Below are 19,066 nucleotides of genomic sequence, written 5' to 3'. Positions count from 1 at the left end.
GCCTCGCAGCACCCACAAGTGCTCCCATCCCACGGCGCCAGGCCCAGCACGCTGCTCCGGGGTGCCCTTCGCTGCCTCCCCCCGTGCTCCCCGCCGGCTCTCCCCAGCCGCACGGGCAGGGAGAAGGGAGGCGGGCAGCAGCCCCCCCACACCCTGCCCCACAGGGTGGCCTGGCCCCGGGGAGCATCCCCAGGGGCTCCCCCAGCAGCAGAAGGGCTGGCGTCACCCACCTGCATAGCTGCAACAGCAACACGGGACTATTTTCATGGCAAATGACTGACATTCCCAGTAGCCCTCCCAGCCCCCGAGGCTGTCCGGTCCCAGCATACACAGAGCACTCACTGGTATGGCGCAGGGACTCCACTCCTGGTCCTCCTGCTCATGGTCTCTTCTCCCTCATTTTCAGATGGCCCTAATGATATTCACTTGGTGCTGCAGATTCAGGCAGCTCTCAATCGCCATGTTAAGCACTTGGGCCAATGAATGTATCTCCTCTGTGAGATGGAGGAAGCCCTGTCATCTTTGCCCCTGTGCCACACACCGTGTTATAAGCCAGACCCAGGAGAGATGACGCCTGGAGAGAGGAACCAGGAGTGGGAGAGACAGGGTCTGGGAGCCAGAGAGCACAGCCTCTGGGGCTGGCACAGGGCCCGAGCAAGGAAAAACGAGGGGAATCCCACTGTCTGAGCAAGAGAGTGCAGGACCCACTGCACCAGTCTGCCTGGGAAAAGGGCAGTCTGCAGGGAGTGACTTAAAACCTGTAAATCAAACCCAAGATGACTGACATACATGCACAAAGCATCTCTACCTGAGAGAAAATGCAAGGTATAGCCACAGACTTCACTGCACGAGGCAAGTGGAGACACAAAGGACGAAGGGACTCACCTATGAATCTATGGCAAGGCCAGACGGGAGGTCGAGGAGATGCTGGACTTCATGGGCATGTCCTGCCTTCTGCTCGTTGCAGGTGACCTGTGTGCATTGCAGGAGGACACATAGTTCTGCCCAACGATGGGTCTTCCTCACCCTCAGATGTGGGATCTGCAGGGGCTTGAGATGACCCCTGTCAGAGGCCTCCTCGGTCACTTCTTGGACAGGAGGTCCCAGAGAGAGGGGGGGTGCAGGCCATGCCCTGCCTGACGTGGATAACCCCTTCTCTGACTAGTTTGACCTCAGCTGTAGCAGCGCACCTGCAGTAAGGCCACCACAGACTGTCTGAGAGGCTTTCTCCAGACCGTGCCTTTCTTGAAACACCCTGTATGCCCCCATGCTCTTAGCAAAGCTGAGCTGCCTTCCCTGACAGGCAGAGAGCAGATTTAAATAACAAAACATGACCAGCTGCCTTGATTTTTTTGTCTTCTTTTGTGGCTGGACACCCTCAGTCTGCCTGAAGCTGCACCTGAGCCACTGCATTGCAAAAGCAGAGCTTTGATCAGGGCTCTTTGCTGGGATAAAAGGTGCAAGAGGGACACACGAGACCAAAAGCCTGAAGAAAAGAGTTTGTTCCAGAAACACTGCTGGAAAGAGAGTTCTCTGCGAGCGGAGGACAGCTGGGATGGCATTGTACTCATCTCAGAGAGGGAGAAAACCTGCCTCATCAAAAGGCACTTTCCTCACATCACCACCGACACTGTGTGTGACATCTCTGTGATTTCACAGACACCAGCAACATTCAGCACTGTCTGCAAAATGACTTGGTAACACCAGGTCCCCCCTTTATTTTCTTTGCTGTTATCTCATGTCTCTGACCAATTCTTGAAGTGAAAGGTGGTCGGACACTGCTGGGGTGGCAAGGACCCTTAAGATCCCATAGGACAACCCATGGCACACCCTGCCTTACAGGACAGCCGTCTTCACAAGTCTAAGCCTCAACTCCCAGAGTCCTCCGATTAGGCAAGAAACACGAATTTGTAGCCCCTGCAAGACCATAGAGAAAAGCTTCAGGGGAAAAAAAAAAACAGCTGGTAAATAAAATTTTTATATCAATCCCCTGTCATTTGCATGCAGATGCTCAGGTTTTGAATGCGTGCCGCTGACGGCATTGATATGAGTTATGAGGACTCTGCAATTCGAGCTCAGTCAAGTGCCTGACGAGACAGCCCAGAAAACAGCCTGGTCTCCAGCGGCATCGTGCACGGAAGAGCTGCAAGAGCCTGCCCTTTCCCCGGAAAGCGGCCGGGTTTCTCAGCAGAGCCCCGCGAGGAGCCGGGCTCGCCAGGCGAGGGGGGACAGCCTGGGTGCGCACTAACGAGCGAGGTTGAAGACTATCGATCCTCCTCTGACAGCTCCCCCTCCGCCAGCCGCCGTCCCGGGCGGGCAGCAGTGCCCTTTCCGAGGCACAGCAGTGAAGTTCACGTTCAGCACGTGTACCTCGAGCGCATCCCTCGCAAACAAGCTGACCTTTACGGCTGGTTTCAGGTCATTAATTAGGCACGCCGCTGCCATGTTTATACATCTCTTCCGCCCGTCGCCTCCGGCACCGCTGCCAGCATCGTGGGGGGAGCCAGGACCACCCTCCCCTGCCGCCTCTCCGGGAGAAGGAGCTGAGAAACGTTCGTGAGGTCTCAGAGCTGCTCACAGCACAGAACAAATCACATACAGGGAGATAATCTCTGTAAAGAATCGTTATGGTAATAAGGCTGCACAATGTGTGTTTTGAACAAGCAGCCCCAGGAATTGTTTATTTCCAGAACAACAATGAGATTCTGGCAGAGAAAAAAAATTAACAAGAGCTGACGAAGGACTGAGACTTGCTTTTTGGACAGTCTGGCTGAGGGTTACGAAAGCTGGACAAACCTAAAGCCAGCTCAGGGCGTGGCAGCACGGACTCCTGGGGGGACCACCCGAAAGGGGAAACGACTAGAACAAGGTGCAGAAATTATTTCTCAGCAGAAGTTTTCAAGAGGAACTCTGTGCCGACATAAACCATCAAAGATGGGAGCCTTGCTTTGGAACCGTGGGTGCTCTGTGACCAGACGGAAAGAGCAGTCACAGTTTGCTTTGTGCTAGATGTGTGGTTTGCTCGTTTGCACTGAGCTCAGTATTTGCATATCCATGGCAGGAACCCCTCGTGGATTTTGATCATGCTGCTGGGTGTATTTGAATAAATCAAAGCAGGGTGTCTTTCAGGAAGATTTGCTGTAGTAACTGGGCTCTCTTGGGGGTAACACACTGAAATCTCATGACTTGTGACACCCTGTGGAGTAATGACTGAATAGCCCTTCACCTCAGCTTTGAATTGACCAGTTTTCCTCCAGGCCTAGGGCAAGTTGGCGGAGATGCACCCAAGTCACACAGAGAAAAATGCTTTTCCCCTTTACTATGTTAACCCCAGGAGGAAAAACAAGTTAGGAGCTAATGGGGAAGAGGCACAGACCTGCTGTGGGCAAACCTGTCATTGCAGGGTGTATGATGGTGCCACTGGAAAGTAATGCAAAGTAATACAAGCAAGTACACCATCCATTTCCAGGGAGGTGTTTCAAATTCTGTGATTCACATTTTCCTTTTGATTTAAAAATTACTTTAAAAAAAATCATGAAAAATGTGACTGGTCTGGCCACCCCTCCAGCTGCTTTGGGACCCCAGGCACTTTGCCTCCTGCACACACATTCAAACCTACAGCCCATCTTTTCCGTTTGCCACTGCATGGGCAAGTTTGGGTTTTGCTCCTTCCATAGATCTCACAGCAATGGCTTCTGCAGAGCCATGTTTTTCAACAGAGTTTGTCTGGACTCAGCTGCTGGATGTACTTTTCCAAGTTATTTGAATAAACCAGTAGGAAATGGATAGTTGCGACAGCGGTCTGTGCTAGCACCTAATCCCTTTGTGAGCAGGGATGCTGCTGTGGTATCAGATGTTCAGGGGGAAAGGAAAGGAGCACACTGAATATTACCTATGGCAGCAGTTCTTTGCTACCCCCCATCTACAGAGGGCTGGCTCAAACCAGCACAAGATGGATTCTATGTGGCCACCTGCTCCTCCAATGTTTTTTTTTTGCAAACAGCTTGAAAGCTCTGCTTGCCTTTCCTCATTAGCTGCCGTTCGGGTTGCCTGCCCTGTTCGGCAGGATTTTAACTACCAGGTTTGATTGCACAGCCCTAAACCAACAGCCAAGAGAAACATTTCCGCACTACAGATTATAGCATGGCAGAGTCAGGGGTGATGCTGAGACATGGGGACTGCACTCATGCGAGCTTCTGGTTTATTTATTCATTATTTTCCCTCTTTTGCTTCTGCTCGGTATCACGGGTGGCCTCTGTGACATTAAAGGCTCATTTCAGCTCTGCAGGAGGAGTGATGCACAACAAAAAACCTCTCCAGCTGTCTGTGTGTCACTGGCCTTGTGCCTCTCAGGCACTTCGTGCCTAGGGGAGAAGGGGAGAGAGAAATGTATTTTTTTCTCTCTGTAGCACCAGCAAGTATATACACACGTGTTCCCCTGTGCTGAGCACAGGCAAGCGTGTTTTTATGCAGTCCTGTTTTCTTTATGCAGTTCCCTACCTGGGAATCCTCCATCCTTGCTGCATCCTGCAACATGGCCAGAACTGAACACCCATGGGGCCATCCCTCAGCACTGGGGAGCAGTTCCATCCCCCACCCACAGCTTCCCATCCTGCCAGCTCAAAGGATGGGTCTCATTGAAATTAGCCAATAATGTCAGAAACATAATTAAAAAAAAATAAACCAAACAGTCTGTGAACCATTCTTAATGTGTTACAGGGACCTTCCATACTGTTCACCATCAGTCTCTTGCTCAGGAGACTGAGTCACTGCCGCCCATTAAACCCTTTACCAGACTATGATGGGCTTTTCCATACATGTGGGACCATATAGCCAAAACATAGGAAAACCACAGCCAAGCCCTTCCAGCCCTAGCCAGAGCAAGGGAAGGTGATGCTCCCCTCCTCTGGCATCGCTCCCTCCCAGAGGTTGCCCCCACACAGCCCTGATCCTCTGGGCACTCCCTGACCTGCTCCAGCGCAAAGGCAGCCGGCTCCCCACTGCAGTACTGCCCCAGCAAGTGATAACCGAGACAGGAGGGTTCCCATGCTCCCAGAGCTGGGGCCATCAGGACACTGCGACCAGCCACTCCAGCCAGCCACAAATGTAACGGTACAGAAATGGCTAGAAGGGTTTTTCTAACCAGCTTTTCAGAGGAAGAGCTGGTAGTCCTGGGTTTGTGGAGAGGCACCAAGGCCAGCATTCAAACAGGAGAAAGATTGGGCACCACTAACTTTCCTTTGTAGCCTTTCCTAAATGAAACCAAACAAGTTTCTGCCAGTTCAACAAGTTACCTTTCATCTGCAGAGCCAGCCCATGTTTAAGGCAAAATTGAGGCTGCCTCACTTTAAGGCATTTAATTTCCCGACTGGGAGAGGTTAACATTCAATTACTCAGCTGTGGAGTAACTCGTTCATTCCAGTCCCACTCCCTAGGACCCAAGCGTGTGTGTCCGCCCTTTCCCTCCCTGTTACTCGTTCCTCCCCAAGTCCGTCTGAGACTGACATGGTGACACTACCTCTGGGCCAGGGGCTGCAGTCAGCAATATTCATCCAATCCCTCCTGTGAAGGCAGAAGTGCCCCAGGTGAGCTGTAACTCTCCGGTTCATCGCACATCCCCAGCGAGCACCTTTGTCACGATCAGAGCAAAGCTTCCAGCAAAGCAAACAGCTCTGAAAAGAGACAGTACAACAGAGAGCAGACAAGCGGGGACTGAAGGTTGCAATTCCCACCTGGCAAAGTGTGCGTCTCTCAGCAGGTTCAGATCACCCTGGCAAAGGGGGAGAAGATGACACACCTGCTTCGAAAACCAGACCACAGCAAACTGCCACAGCAGGAAACAGCTTTCCACAGACACTTGCACCAGCAGGTTAGCTGTCTCCATTTAACCCAGCTTGCCCCATCTACATGAGTCCAGGGTGGCAGCACTAGAGTTAAAAAGATCAAAGAGCCAGCCTGGCAGCAGCAGTTCTCTAAGGCTAAGCCGTATAAAAAAGGTCCAGAGGATATTTGCCTGAAATAGCTGGGTTACCAGAAAGGAGAGCACATCAGTGTGGGTTTCATAGGGAGTGAGGCCGCCGGAGAACGCAGCAAGACTTTCTGTGTTTTCCCTTGTTACTTATTTCACCATCTAGTGGCAAAAGCAAATAGCGCTTAGAAGCCATACAGGAGCCACAGCCGGCTCTGGAAGGAGACCTCTCTTTGCACCAGCTTCTCCCCGTTACCCCCACAGCTACCTGGGCTGGGGACACAGAGGACACAGGGCAGCTTCCAGAGCCCTGCAAATCCCCATCTTAAATCATGGCCCTGTATAAAGACTCCTCTGCACAGGCGGACTCCCATCTCAGGACCCTCTGCCCACTCCCTGCCACTGTCCCTGCTGTCTCCTCACCCAGCTGTAACCCACAGACTGCTGTAGCTTCTCCCCCCAGGCACAAGCAACCACCTCCCACCCTCCAGCCTCTGCCCAAAACCACCTGGCTCACCCTGGGGAAGCTCCAGTTCCAGTTCCCAGGGGGACAGTAAGCAAAGACAGAACAGGAGCACTGGGTAGGGCAAACTCAGGTCTCCAGTGGTAAAACCCAGCTTAACTAAAGGCACAGGCTCAGGTAAGCCCCCAGGAAAAGATGCCAGGGGAAGCAAAGTCCTTTGGACTGGATGCTTTTCCTTCCCCACCTCAGCTGAGCCATTTGCCAGTGCTGTGGTGGCTGGAGGAGGAAGGGTGTTGGAAAGGGACAAAAATATTTTCAAGGAAAAACCTTGACTGTGGACTCAGCAGGGTGTGACGAGCACCCGGGGTGCTGGGGAGAGCTTGCCTTCATCAGCTTTCTCCCTGTGCTGCCCCTTCGCCATCAGACCAAGCAGAAGGGGAGATTTCCCACAAGGCCAGGCCCCCTTCCCACACCCCGGCCATGATCCACCCACTTGGACACGGCAGAAATGTTTGCAGGTGAATCTGCTCCATGGGAGGGAAGGAACAGGGAACCTGCCTCTGCGGGGGGCTTCCCGGAGAGGAGAGGTCGCAGAGCGGGTGCAGCCCTCTCGGCAGGGCCAGGGGCTGCCCCGCCTTTGAACTCCAGCTGGCGGACAGTCCAACACCTTCCTGGGCTGCGTGACGATAGCCAGGCCAGCGGAAAGCAAATAGAGAGGTTCATCATCTGGCAGGCACAGGAGGGGGGGTTCTTCCCCCCAGAGCCAGGGTTTCCATCCTCGTGGTGGTTTGCAGATCCTGCATGCAACATGCCACACAGGGAAATCCATCATCGTTACTGTGCTCATTCCCTTGTTGCCTACAATACAATTATCCCTATGCAGAGCGCAAGGTACAACGTTTTTTCCCCTCCCCCCAAGAGGCTCAAATTAAGTTCAAACACCAGCTTTTGATTTATTTGCTTATTCAGCACCATCAGTTGCTTTTCAGCAATACAAAATAGCCCTCTCCCCAGGAAACATTTATTCTATCTAGGAATACTATACCGAGCGTGGTAATGTGTAATCAGGACAAAGCACTTAGAGAAGGCAGGCTGATATACTAGATGCTGAGAGAAGAGCTATAATACATCTCTCCACTTGTGCTTTATCAACTCAGATTTTCCTTTTTCCTGGAAACATCCTAGGTAGCAAGGGAAATTCCTGCCACAGAAAATTAAAGAACAAAATAATCCATGTTGTTCCTTGAAGTGTCACAGAAAACTAAGCACATACAAACAAGCATTAATCTCTGCTGCTACAAACAAAACTCTCCTCCTTTTTTTCTCGTTAAGTCATTTTCCACCCTGCGCAAAGCAATGCCAGCAAATTCTTGTGACAGAGTTTTGTCTTTGCACTCAGATGAAGGATACTGCAGGGCAGTGCTCTCATCTGCACAGGATGCTACTGCCATCCTCACAAGGCTTGATGCCTTTAACACCCTCTGCCACTCCGAGAGCAACCTACAGGAGCTACGGCTAGGGGGAGGGAAAGGAGAAATCTCTACCATTTCACATACAGTTCTGATATTCAGCCTGTCAGCACCAGTTAAGTGCAACGGCAGGAGGAGTGAAAGGGAAAGTGAGCTTTGTGAGAAACACTAAGGTCCCCTACAGATGGGGAGCATTGAACCTGCCCTGAACTCTTCTTTCCACTTTGTTGAGCCAAGCCATTCACTGGGTCACAACTGTAAAGAAGTGGAAATTGCTGTACAGCATCCAAGCGTTACCAGAGGCGTAGTCCCAGTGCAATCAGACACATCAGGAGGAAAACAGCACAACTGAAATTTCAAGGCTTAACAGCACCCTTTCGGTTCAACTAGGCTAAAAATATCTCCCAAATCCTCAGAAAGGCAGTTCACTGCAGATTGCAACTGGCTTTAACTGACAGTCCCTCAAAACTGTTTAGTTGAGGAGACCTGCCCCACCACCCAGCAGGCAATGTGTATAGGATCAACCACCCAGCCAGCCAGGAACCAGGCTTAGGTGCTACCAAGGAGGGTTCCAGTGTCTCTGAGCACTGGAACACCTCACCAGGCCAGCAAAGTCTTCTGAAGTTGAAGTCACTGAAGATCACAACAGATTCCTCAGTACAATCCAATCGCAGTTTTCCTTAAGCAGAGCTAGAGACAAGAGTGGTAAAAAGCTCTATCGTGGCAACTTTAAATATCTTGAGAAAATCTAAATTTTTTAAAACATTTTGGGGGAATTAAATAACTGCATGAAATGAGAATGTAATTTTCTCATTAATATTTCACTAAATTTAATTGCGGGAGCATGTGGGTTTTCCTAAAGCAAAAGTGATAAGTATTATTAAGCATTACACACTTCAGAACTCTTTACAGACAGGTAAGTGCTCCATGTCACTTCAAAAATGAAGACATTCATCCTTATTCCTAAATGGTTTGAAGAAAAAATTGGCCACAGTATTGTCATTTAATCAAAATTCATTCCTATCCAAGTCTTGACATATAACCCAAGCCAAATCTTTTATCTGGTAAGTGCTCAGACATCAAAACCCTTCAGAGGGGCTCTGAGACACCATGTAAAAACCTGTCTGGGCTCTATAAACCAAGTATCCAAGGAGCCAACAGAGAGGCTGTAGAGCAATGCACAGCTGTGCCATGTGTAGCAGATCCATCTTTCATATTTCCCTCTCCCAGCCATCTGTTCCCAAATACTGTTTTACTCCTGGTGTCTCCATTCTGGAACAGAGCTAGAGAAAAGGGGCTTGTAACCGATAAAAAGCAAGTTCAGAAGAGAAAATGGATGCACCAACAGGTATATGGATCGAAAGCCACTGGTCTCGATACATCATGTTTTTGCACTCCCTACTCTTCTCCACTTACTGCAGCTCAGCACAGTGTGGGAAGCACCAGAGTGAGATAACAAGCTGTTTCCAAAAAGAGGGAAATCTGAAGTAGGAGACACGCGAGGTAAGAGCACAAGCTGAGAGGATGAGATCATATATGACACTGCAAAAGCTCACAGTAAAAAAAAAAAAAAACAACAAAACAGGCACTGCTGGAGAAGACCATCCTTCTCATGGAGGATTCTGCTACTTCCAAATATGGTTCTGTTTTAACATGACATCAGCCCTCCTCAAATTTCAAAAGCTTCTTCTCAAGAATTGGTGGCTTGGCTCCAGGACCGTCCATCTGGTGGAGCCACAGACTGGACCAATCTTGGCTCCGCTCTCTCCTGCTTCACGCCCCGTCCCAGTCCCTGGAGCTAGGGGTGGGCTACCAACAGCACCAACCAGGACATGCTGGACACAGGGAACCCACTTACCACTTCACACAACTTGCTTTTAGGGAATCTCCCTCAGTGTCTTTCACCCTGTCCAGGCAAACATCTGACTTGCTGGCGCTGCTGGGAATCCCTTCTGGTCCCCTCCACCAGAACCATATGGTGCTGTCTGATGAGGCTTTTTGGGAAGCTGGAAATGCCCAAGAAGTACTCGGAAAAGATTCAAAAGCCTGATATCAGAGCTGCCTCGCTGACCAGCAGCTCCTTATCTAGCTGAATTTGTTGCCCTCTGCTATGCTGGCAAGGATAGATGATTTCAGACTCCTCAGTTGTAACTTCCCGCTCAGTTAATATACTCAGCAAGGACTAAAAAAGCTGAAGAGCATCCAAAAAACTTGGGTCATAGAGACAGAAGAGTTTTACTGTGTCATTCTTACCATGGCTGCTTTCAAATACCGTTTTAAGATTTTCATGGAAAAATATATTTCCATTATAACTGTTCACATGAATTTTGGAAATCACTTCAGGCAGCACAGTTGTAATCATGCAGGACAAAAAGCAAACCAGTTACTACTAGGTCAAGCAAAGCAACTACCAAACTACAGCAAATTGATTATGAGTCTTAACAAAGAAATACTTTACCAATAGAAAGGAAAAAAAGGCTGTTGTGGAAAGAGCTTTTAAAAGGGAACACTTGTGTGCAATTTTGCAGATAGCATCTTACTCAGAGGCAGTGGGGTAGATTGATCTCTAAAGACTCTTAAAAGGTTTTGCAGTGGAAAAAAATAGTCGCAAGGCATACAGTCAGATCATTAACTGTGCAGCCCAGGCTGCCAGCTGCTCACTCAAACACTCCAGATGGCTCCTCCTCTAAAACATCATCATTTGATCTTGGTAATCAAATTATCTCCCACTCTTACAATCCTAAGTGAGGCAAGGCTTGTACGAAGAGATGATGTATTTTATTTGACTGAGATGGATTGCAAAAACAAAATAAATTCGCTTTCAAGGCACTCAGTCTCTTCTAGTTGTATCAAAGCTAACCATCTCCAGCCCTTTAACACCTTTTTTTTTTTTTTTCACCGTTTCCACCACATACAGTTCAAAGCACCAGCTACACTCTATAAAGCTGCCCAACATCCAAATTTTATACAGTATTTGCACACTAAACACTTCAACATACAGTAGGTATCTAAATCCACAACTTCCTACCAGAGGAAAGTAGGACCTGTCGCTGGAGAGCAGCATTGGAAGATGGTATCCTGAAGTATTTAGGCTGGATTAATTACACAAACAAGTAATCTGTCTCACCAGTGTCACACAGGATGCCATCTGTACATTTCTGAGGCCTTTAATAAAGCCTTTAGGACATAGGGTGCCAGAAACAAGACATTTTCTTCACTTTTCACTCAATTAGAGTCACAATGCATGGATCTTCTCAGGCCGGGCTCATCTGCGGGTGCTCACTTCAATCATTTGAACAGAAAGGGGTCCTGAGTAGCAAGATCCCACCAGTCGCAGTGGCTGCCCAGCAGCACTGTCTGGCTGACAGAAATTATCAGCAGGATGCTACTGGGGCTGGAAGAAATTGCCTTTTTTTAAAAAAAAAAAAAAAAAAAAAAAAACCCAAGAAAACAAAACCCAACAACAAACAAACAAAAAACTATGGGTATTTCTTACATAGCTTGCTTTCTGCAAAGGCTTCAAGGAGGAAAATAAAACCCAACTGGTGCACTGCTGGTCTTCAACTTCTCTTCCAAAGAAAGAGTAACATTAGAAATTTCCCAGTATTTTCAGAAAATGTTGAACCTTGACAGTTTAAAAAGGACATCTGAAATATTCAAAAGTCACATCTTCCAAAACTATGCACTCTTATCAGCATGAAGAGTATCTTAAATCCTATTATATATTTAAATCAGCATAAAATGGAAAATTTAATACTAATTTTATTTCTCATACCTAGTTGCAAGAGATGAAGAAAGTCAGTTATAGCTAATCAGAGGAAACGATTCATTACTGCAGTGGGTGGCTCGCCTCTGATGTCTAAACCTCAATCTGATCATTGCCTAGTGGGATTATTCCCCACTGGAGTTTAGCACTAAACTTTATCGCCCACTCAACTTTAATTTTCACAACACAGCTGTACTTTTATTTCACAAACTAGAAGTACACAAAGAACAAAACAGTCTGCTAAAGGCCATGAATTAGGAAAAAGATTCAGAGTTGGGACTAGAAAACTATGGAGAAAGGCAGCAAGACATTGCAGAATGGGAGAGGTTTTGTTTGAAGAGAAGCTAGAAAACTAGAACTCTATGACTTGGAGAAAAAAAATCCCTACCATTGATGAAAAACAAACCCTCAAGTGTAGTAAAAAGCAGATGAACAGGAAAAAGACTGTTCATAAATTTCTCAGAATATAAAAACTAGGAGTCACCAAATGAAATAAGGTGGTGTGGTTCAAAACAAACAAAAGGAAGTACTTTTTCACCCAGCACATAATTAGATTGTAGAATTATTAGACACAGGATATTGCAGAAGCCAGAAATACAAAAAAAAAAAAAAAAAAAAAAGAACAAGAAAAAAAAAAGCAAGCACTTTCTTCTGTGAATTTGCCTAATCTATCAAAGGCTATTAAATGCAGCAATACAGATGCTGTTTCCTTTTCGCAAGCCCTTCAAACTCTGGCTGGCAAGGTCTGGAGGAGTATGCCAGAGGAACTGCACATCCCTGTTACGTTCCATACACATCCACCACTCAGCCCTGTGGGACGGGGGAGGGACGGTACATGGTCCAAGACCATGGCATGGGACATCCACTCTTGTGATGGGACTGGCCACTTCCGTAGCTTGTTTTCAGATTGCTGGATCACTTACAGTAACAGGGATCAACTCCACTCGAAGACAGACCTGTATGCAGTTTAATCAGACCCTCTCCTGATTTTAAGGAGCAGAGATCTGATGTAAGGACAAAGGTACTCTGATTATTGCACAAGTGACTGCAGCACACTATGAGAACCCGTTCCAGTTTTTCAAAGCGATCGGCTTTAGCAAGCACAATGGTGCCCTCCTCGTCATCATTGTATTCAAACTGCTGAGGCCTTTCTATTCTGACTTCAAATGATACTAGCTTTTTTTTCCGCTTGTAGGACATAATGCATGCATGACCTTCTTGAAACAGCGTCTATTGTAATGGGCTTTACAGAGTTAAGAGACATCAGTTTAGAGCTGTATCATGTCAGCTTGGCAATATTGTTTTTTATTAAACCAGAAGTTTAAATGCTGGCGTCTTTTAGGCACCAGAACTCCATACCTGCTCTAATTTTGTTGTTGTTGAAATGCATTTTGCACTAAAACCCAAGACTTATTTCCCTTTTCAGAAAGAAAGGTGGGTGTTTTTTTACTATATGTCCTACTGTACTATAACAAAATAAAGTAAAAGATTTTACCAGCATTTGGTTTATAAAAGGTGTCCAATCTACATGACTGAGTAAAGCAGTCATGCAACTTTTGAAGTTTCCTGTAATTGCTCTATACGAAAAAAATCTATATTTTACCTGAGGTCTTTTGAATACTGATGAGTATGTAATGAGAAAGCAGTTCTTGATAATCTGGGGCACTGCAAAAGTACAGTTTACATCCAAGTTAATGTTAGACTAGAAATACTAGAAATCTTTCAAAAAGATTTTGAAACTCAGTGGCAGCTTATTTACAAATATACTATTTATAATGAATGCATTGATACAGAATGACTCTTATAAAAAAAGCAAGGCAATCTTTTATATAGACATAACAATCAACATTACAATAATTCAGATTAAAAGTACATTTTTGTAGACTGTTTACACTCTTGTTTAGCTTTTAACCACAAAATTAGTGTGGTCTGGTATTTTCCACAGCAAAAGTCCTGTGCAGTCCTGGTTAAGACCTAAACATGAGAATAATAAACATCATTTTCTGATCTTTGCTAACATAAAACCAAAATCCATTTGCAGATACTATCGTTTGTTTGTAATTGTCCTTACTGTGCCTTGAAGTTTGTGTTGTGCAAATTACTGCCAACTGCACATTTCTAATTTCTAATTAGAAGCTATTCTGGCATGCTGATTTGATACAACCGAGGTGTGATACTGACTGTGGGAAAATTCTTAGTTGCATCCAGATAAGAAGACTATCCTGATATGGGTTTGTATTGACTCAGAAACCTAATTTAGTGCAGGATTTAAAACAAAACAAACAAACAAACCCAAAAAAAGGAAAAAAATAACCTCTCAAAGATTTCTAATTGTTAGATAAAAGTAATTTTTTCAAACACTCGGGATTAAAGATGATACTTGAATTCCAGGTGACACAATGGGTTTAAGTGCTAACCAGCTAGACAGTTTGAGTTCTAATTTACTAAATCATGTACATGAGCAAACACAACCTTCAAGAAGTCTGAACATGCACTTTCTCACACAACATTAGCAAAAGATGGACATAACTGCCCTAAATCCAAGAGAGGCACTGAAGCAAATATTCTAAAACCCAAATCTCTTTCTAAAAAGGGTGTATGAATTTAAAAGTTCCTAGTAGCATCTGGCAAACAGAAAAGTGCCACTTACACAAACATGTGACCCAGCTTTAAAGCAGAATTTCCACTGCATTTATACTAGGCAACTCTGGTGATGAACTTAAAATACTGGTCAGCCAGAGACAGAACTTTAATGGGTTTACACTAAAAGAAAACATTTTTGCAGAGAATTACCAAACACCTTTCTAGTGTATAATTTAAATGCAGTATGTGACCACGAGTCACAATGGCAATTTTTCCTTCTTTTCATTATTTAACAAATCACTAATCTGCTTTACACCTTACCAGACTTCCATAATACTATATAGTCTATAGTACAGTAATTTAGCTTGTTAAATCAAAACATGATTCAGGATAGTGTCTTTACAGGGCATGTGTATATGTACAGATTCTTATGTACATAGGCACAGACACATACAAAATTGTATTTTATCTATGGGCAAGCATTCAAGGTCATGATTTGCACTCAAAATAAAGATTGTCACACTTTTCAATAACCCTTTTAAATTATCTCCCCCAGTATGGCAAGGGGAATAAATATTTAATACAAGTATCTGGGAATCACCTGTTTCTCCATCTTGTTTTCAAAGATGCCATAAAGAATTAATTTATCCACCTTGTCTATACTTTCATACATACATAGATACACACAGATATATGTATGTATTATACATACACTTGTCAGGATGAAGTTCTTTCTATTCATACTTTAATTGATTAGGCCAAACAAAATTCTTAAATATGTAAAAGCATGTGTCCAGTTGAATGTCATCAGGCATTAAATACAATTTAGAAACTGCACCAGTTAACAATCCAGCATCCTGGGAAATGCAAAAGTCTTATGGTCAGGATGTAAGGCTGTTTTGACTGATCAAAACAGATGGACTTATATGGATCTGTGTACAGATTTGGATATAAATGTACTTACATGGATTTATATGCACCCGTTCCCAAACCATGCCACACATTTAATACTTAAACTTTTGAATAATTATAAAGAACTTTTCAAAGTCTTCTGAGTTGATTTCTCCTGTACCAGAACTTCTCTTGCACTGATTTTATTCAAATCTCTCGAGACACTGAAAAAATAAGCGTTCACCTCAGAATGTATAAAATTAAGCTCCTAAAACAGGGCTCAGGATTATCTGGCATTGCAACAACCATACTAGTACAAAGATAGTTTGAAAAAATATCCTGTTTTTAATATAGTAATGAATTAAAACATAGCTTTATTTATTCCTATGAGTGTAATGAAAAGAGTAGTTTGTTTTTAAGCGAGTGTAATGAGCACTAGTTTGGTAGCCAACTTCTCCACAAGAATTTATGTGAAAGAGGGTCAGCTCCAATCATACAGTCATTAACCATGTACCTTAACAAGGTGAATAATCAACATATTTACAAACTGAACAAATTCAATCCCTTCGACTCATAAAAAGGGGATTGAGGAGCAGACAGGGAATGAGACCAAGATGCTTGAAAACACAAGGGGTCGCCACTTTTGTTTTAAGGAACCATATTAATCAAACCAGTTTTCCCTAGTGACCTGAGGGCACAAATACAGATTTAGCAGTATATTCAGAAGTTAGATTAGAGTCTTGATACTAAGCATTTCAGCATCCTCGTATTTTAACACCTTAATGCTGAGAAAGATTAACTTCAGGCAGAACTGTAAGGAACTAGTCTTTTATAAACTAAAGTCTAAACTGAAAAGCTACAGTAGATGTAAAAATTAAAAAAAAAAAAAAAAAAAAAAAAAGAGGGGGGAAACAGAGACAGGGTGTGTGAGAAAGAACAGAACATTACTTAGCAAAATCCAGTGACATCTACAATAGTTTTACAGCATGTTTAAGCCCTCTAAGGTTTTATATCTCCACCTGCCTTCCATTTAAACTTACTCCTTGTTAACGAAAAGACGTACAACAAAACAGAATGCAAATAGATCAAGGCAATATGTCTAAGTAAGCATGCCTGAAAGCCAGAAATAATATTCCCCAGACTTCTGCATGTGAAATAGATATCCCATGGCATTGGCTGATTTGATTTTGTTCAAAAGGTACACTCCTCTTATGTCACACTACCCCAGCAGCAATTCCAATGAGTATAAACTGGACAGTGCTTGAGTAACCATGGAATGCAACCACCTCGAGCTCCTACCCTCCCGAAAAAGGACAACTGGCCCTACAAGTGCAGCAATAGTGTAAATCTCCCTGAAGCATCTTCTGCCTTTTAAACCAAGAAAGTCATGATAAAACTGAATGTCCTCTACTTACAGCGTTTTCTTGAGCTACCAACAGCTATGCACAAATGAAAAAGGTGCCTCTTTTTTAATAGATCGGTTTAATACTGAAACAGATAGGATGAAGTTAAAAAAGAATACTCAAGATACTGAACTGAATATTTTGAAGCAAGTGCCCCAGCTGTGGGGAAAAGTGCATTTAGTTCAGCAGCAAAACAGCACAGTGTGAAGATATTGTGCTTGGACACAGAAGTTCCATAATGGAAGGAGGTACAAGGCAAGTCAAGATATAAAACCATAGTACATTGTTAACCAACCTTAAAACTTACATATATTGCAGTGTTTAAAAGTAAGACACATTCATTTATTGTACAAGGACTATAAGGAATCCTTAAAATTGCCTGTTGTAGTTTATGACTCAACATTGTAATAAAAATGTACATATATATTATTTCCTTGCCACTTAACTGTACTGTTAGACCTCATGGACTCATTACTTCACAAAATGAAAACCGCTCTTCACTGAGTATACTCAACATTTTTACCAATCTGAAAAGGTTTACTTGTGCTAGAAAAGACCAACCGCAAAAGGCTCAGTTCAGATATGTTATGCCTGCAACTGATAACTCAGGAAGCAAGACTTAAAGGAATTCAAGCTCTTTTTTTTTTCTTTTTTTCTTTTCTTTTTCTTTTGTTTTGACTGCATCCTCTTCACCTGCCAGTTGTTCTGATGAGTGTATGTTTTTAGTATACAAACCGGTTGATAAAAATTCATCAGCAGAGGCATATAAATTCTAGATATAATTGATTAAAACAGAGCAAATCAGAATAAAACAAAATCCAGTGATTTACTCTGACTGTAAACAATATAAAAACACCATTTGCTTCAAATCTCAAAATAAGTTAAAAGAAAATCCCAACCTCAGGACACATGACCCTTTCAAAAAAAAAAAAAAAAAAAAAAAAAAAAAAAAAAGGGAGGAAAACAGAAAAGTTCATTATATAAAGGTTATACATTTCTCTTAAATGAAAGTAAATCTAAGCAAAACTATTTTTGTCCCTTAAATTTAAACTTTGAGTTCATTGGCAATTGCTTAAAATGAACTGGCATTTCCAGATTATTCAGACAACTTCCATCAAATTCAGCAAAGAAAACTTAGACAAGCATTTTTACAGAATAAAAAAAAAATCTAAATGGCTATGATTCCTCTATTAGCAGAAACACATAATGCAGTCTTAAATTTGCCTTTTTATATTATTTATATATTTATATATATATATAATATAATATAAACCTCATATATTATATTATATATACATATACAGACAATTACAACATTAATGCAGTTTGTATTTTGTACAGTGTATTGGACAATCCGATTAGCATCAGACCATGGCACGATATGGTCCCTGCATTTTTAGGAACTGAATGATGAAGGAGGGTCCTCCTGCAACAATCTGAGGTGGGAGGTGGCTGAGCGGGCAGTTCTCAATACTCATTATTGACAGTTTGCTGCAAAGAGCCAGCTCAAAGGGAAGGCTGTGCAGATTGGGGTTGTCATTCAAATACAGTTCTTCCAGATTCTCCAGTGTACCTGGTTAAAATAAAACAATACAACATAGTATTTTTTTTCATTCATGCAGTTTATAACTTTTAGACAGAAGCTTTAAATCCATCTGAAGATTCTTTACTATATAGAATCTTGAGACAGTGACTCATCCAAATTCCCGTTTTCAAGCACAGCAAGTTTTCTGTTCACTTGTACCTAAGCAAGAACCAAGCTTTAGCTTCCCTGTAAAAATATCCATTACTACATCTCCTTTAGATAACAACTGAACTGAGAATACACTGAATAAGAGAACTGAGAGGGACTTCATCGTAACTGTTCAGCCAAGTGCTTTGTAATTGCGGGCAACATTGAATATCTATCTAGTTAGAAGAGCCTAGAAAAAATTTATACTATACAATATCTATACTATACAATATCTATTATCTCTTTGAAAATATCTATGCTGTACCTTTCATGTAATTAGAACCCGTATATTAAGGACCTGAAGCTGTAACTGTAATGCACCCCAGGAAGAAAGCAGGAGAGATCTTTGCACAGCAGTGAATTTATTAAATGGAACAAACCTGTGTGAAATAATTTTCCTAAATTCAAATTTTATAACTTGCCTCTACTACAGATACTGCAATATAATTAACTAGAAGCTCGAAAACAGAGTAATTTCTTCTTAAGACCTCTATTCCTCCACAACAATCAAATATCAAAATTAATCCATATCTTTGAAATACACTCCAAACATACAAGTCCTCCTCAAAACAATATCCATTTTCCAATCTTACATACCATAAAAATCTCCTATAACCTATTTAATCTTTCACAAAAGAAAGTAGTAGCCAGGCCTCAAGGCACGGAAAACCAACAAAAATGAAAGGCTATAGAAGAAATAATGAGAAATAGTTGATAGCATGACTGGTGAAGCTGCCACATCTGAAAATAGTTAAGTACTCTCTAATCTGTTAAGACAATCAGCTTTAATA

The 19,066-nt window shown here is 43.5% G+C and overlaps 1 protein-coding gene across 1 annotated transcript in view; it reads right to left on the bottom strand.

The window, feature by feature from the left end:
- Window positions 1–13,465: 13,465 nt before the first annotated feature.
- Window positions 13,466–19,066, bottom strand: part of SHOC2 (SHOC2, leucine rich repeat scaffold protein) — a 42,485-nt gene continuing 36,884 nt past the window's right edge. The window contains exon 8 of the mRNA XM_026851382.1: window positions 13,466–18,116. Coding sequence (XP_026707183.1) covers window positions 17,908–18,116 — 209 coding nt within the window. The 3' untranslated portion in view covers window positions 13,466–17,907. The remainder of the gene's footprint in view (window positions 18,117–19,066) is intronic.

Source organism: Athene cunicularia (assembly GCF_003259725.1).
Source record: "Athene cunicularia isolate RWA chromosome 6 unlocalized genomic scaffold, athCun1 chr6_part1, whole genome shotgun sequence".
Lineage (NCBI taxonomy): Eukaryota > Metazoa > Chordata > Aves > Strigiformes > Strigidae > Athene > Athene cunicularia.
This window is presented reverse-complemented; position numbering and strand designations above follow the sequence as displayed.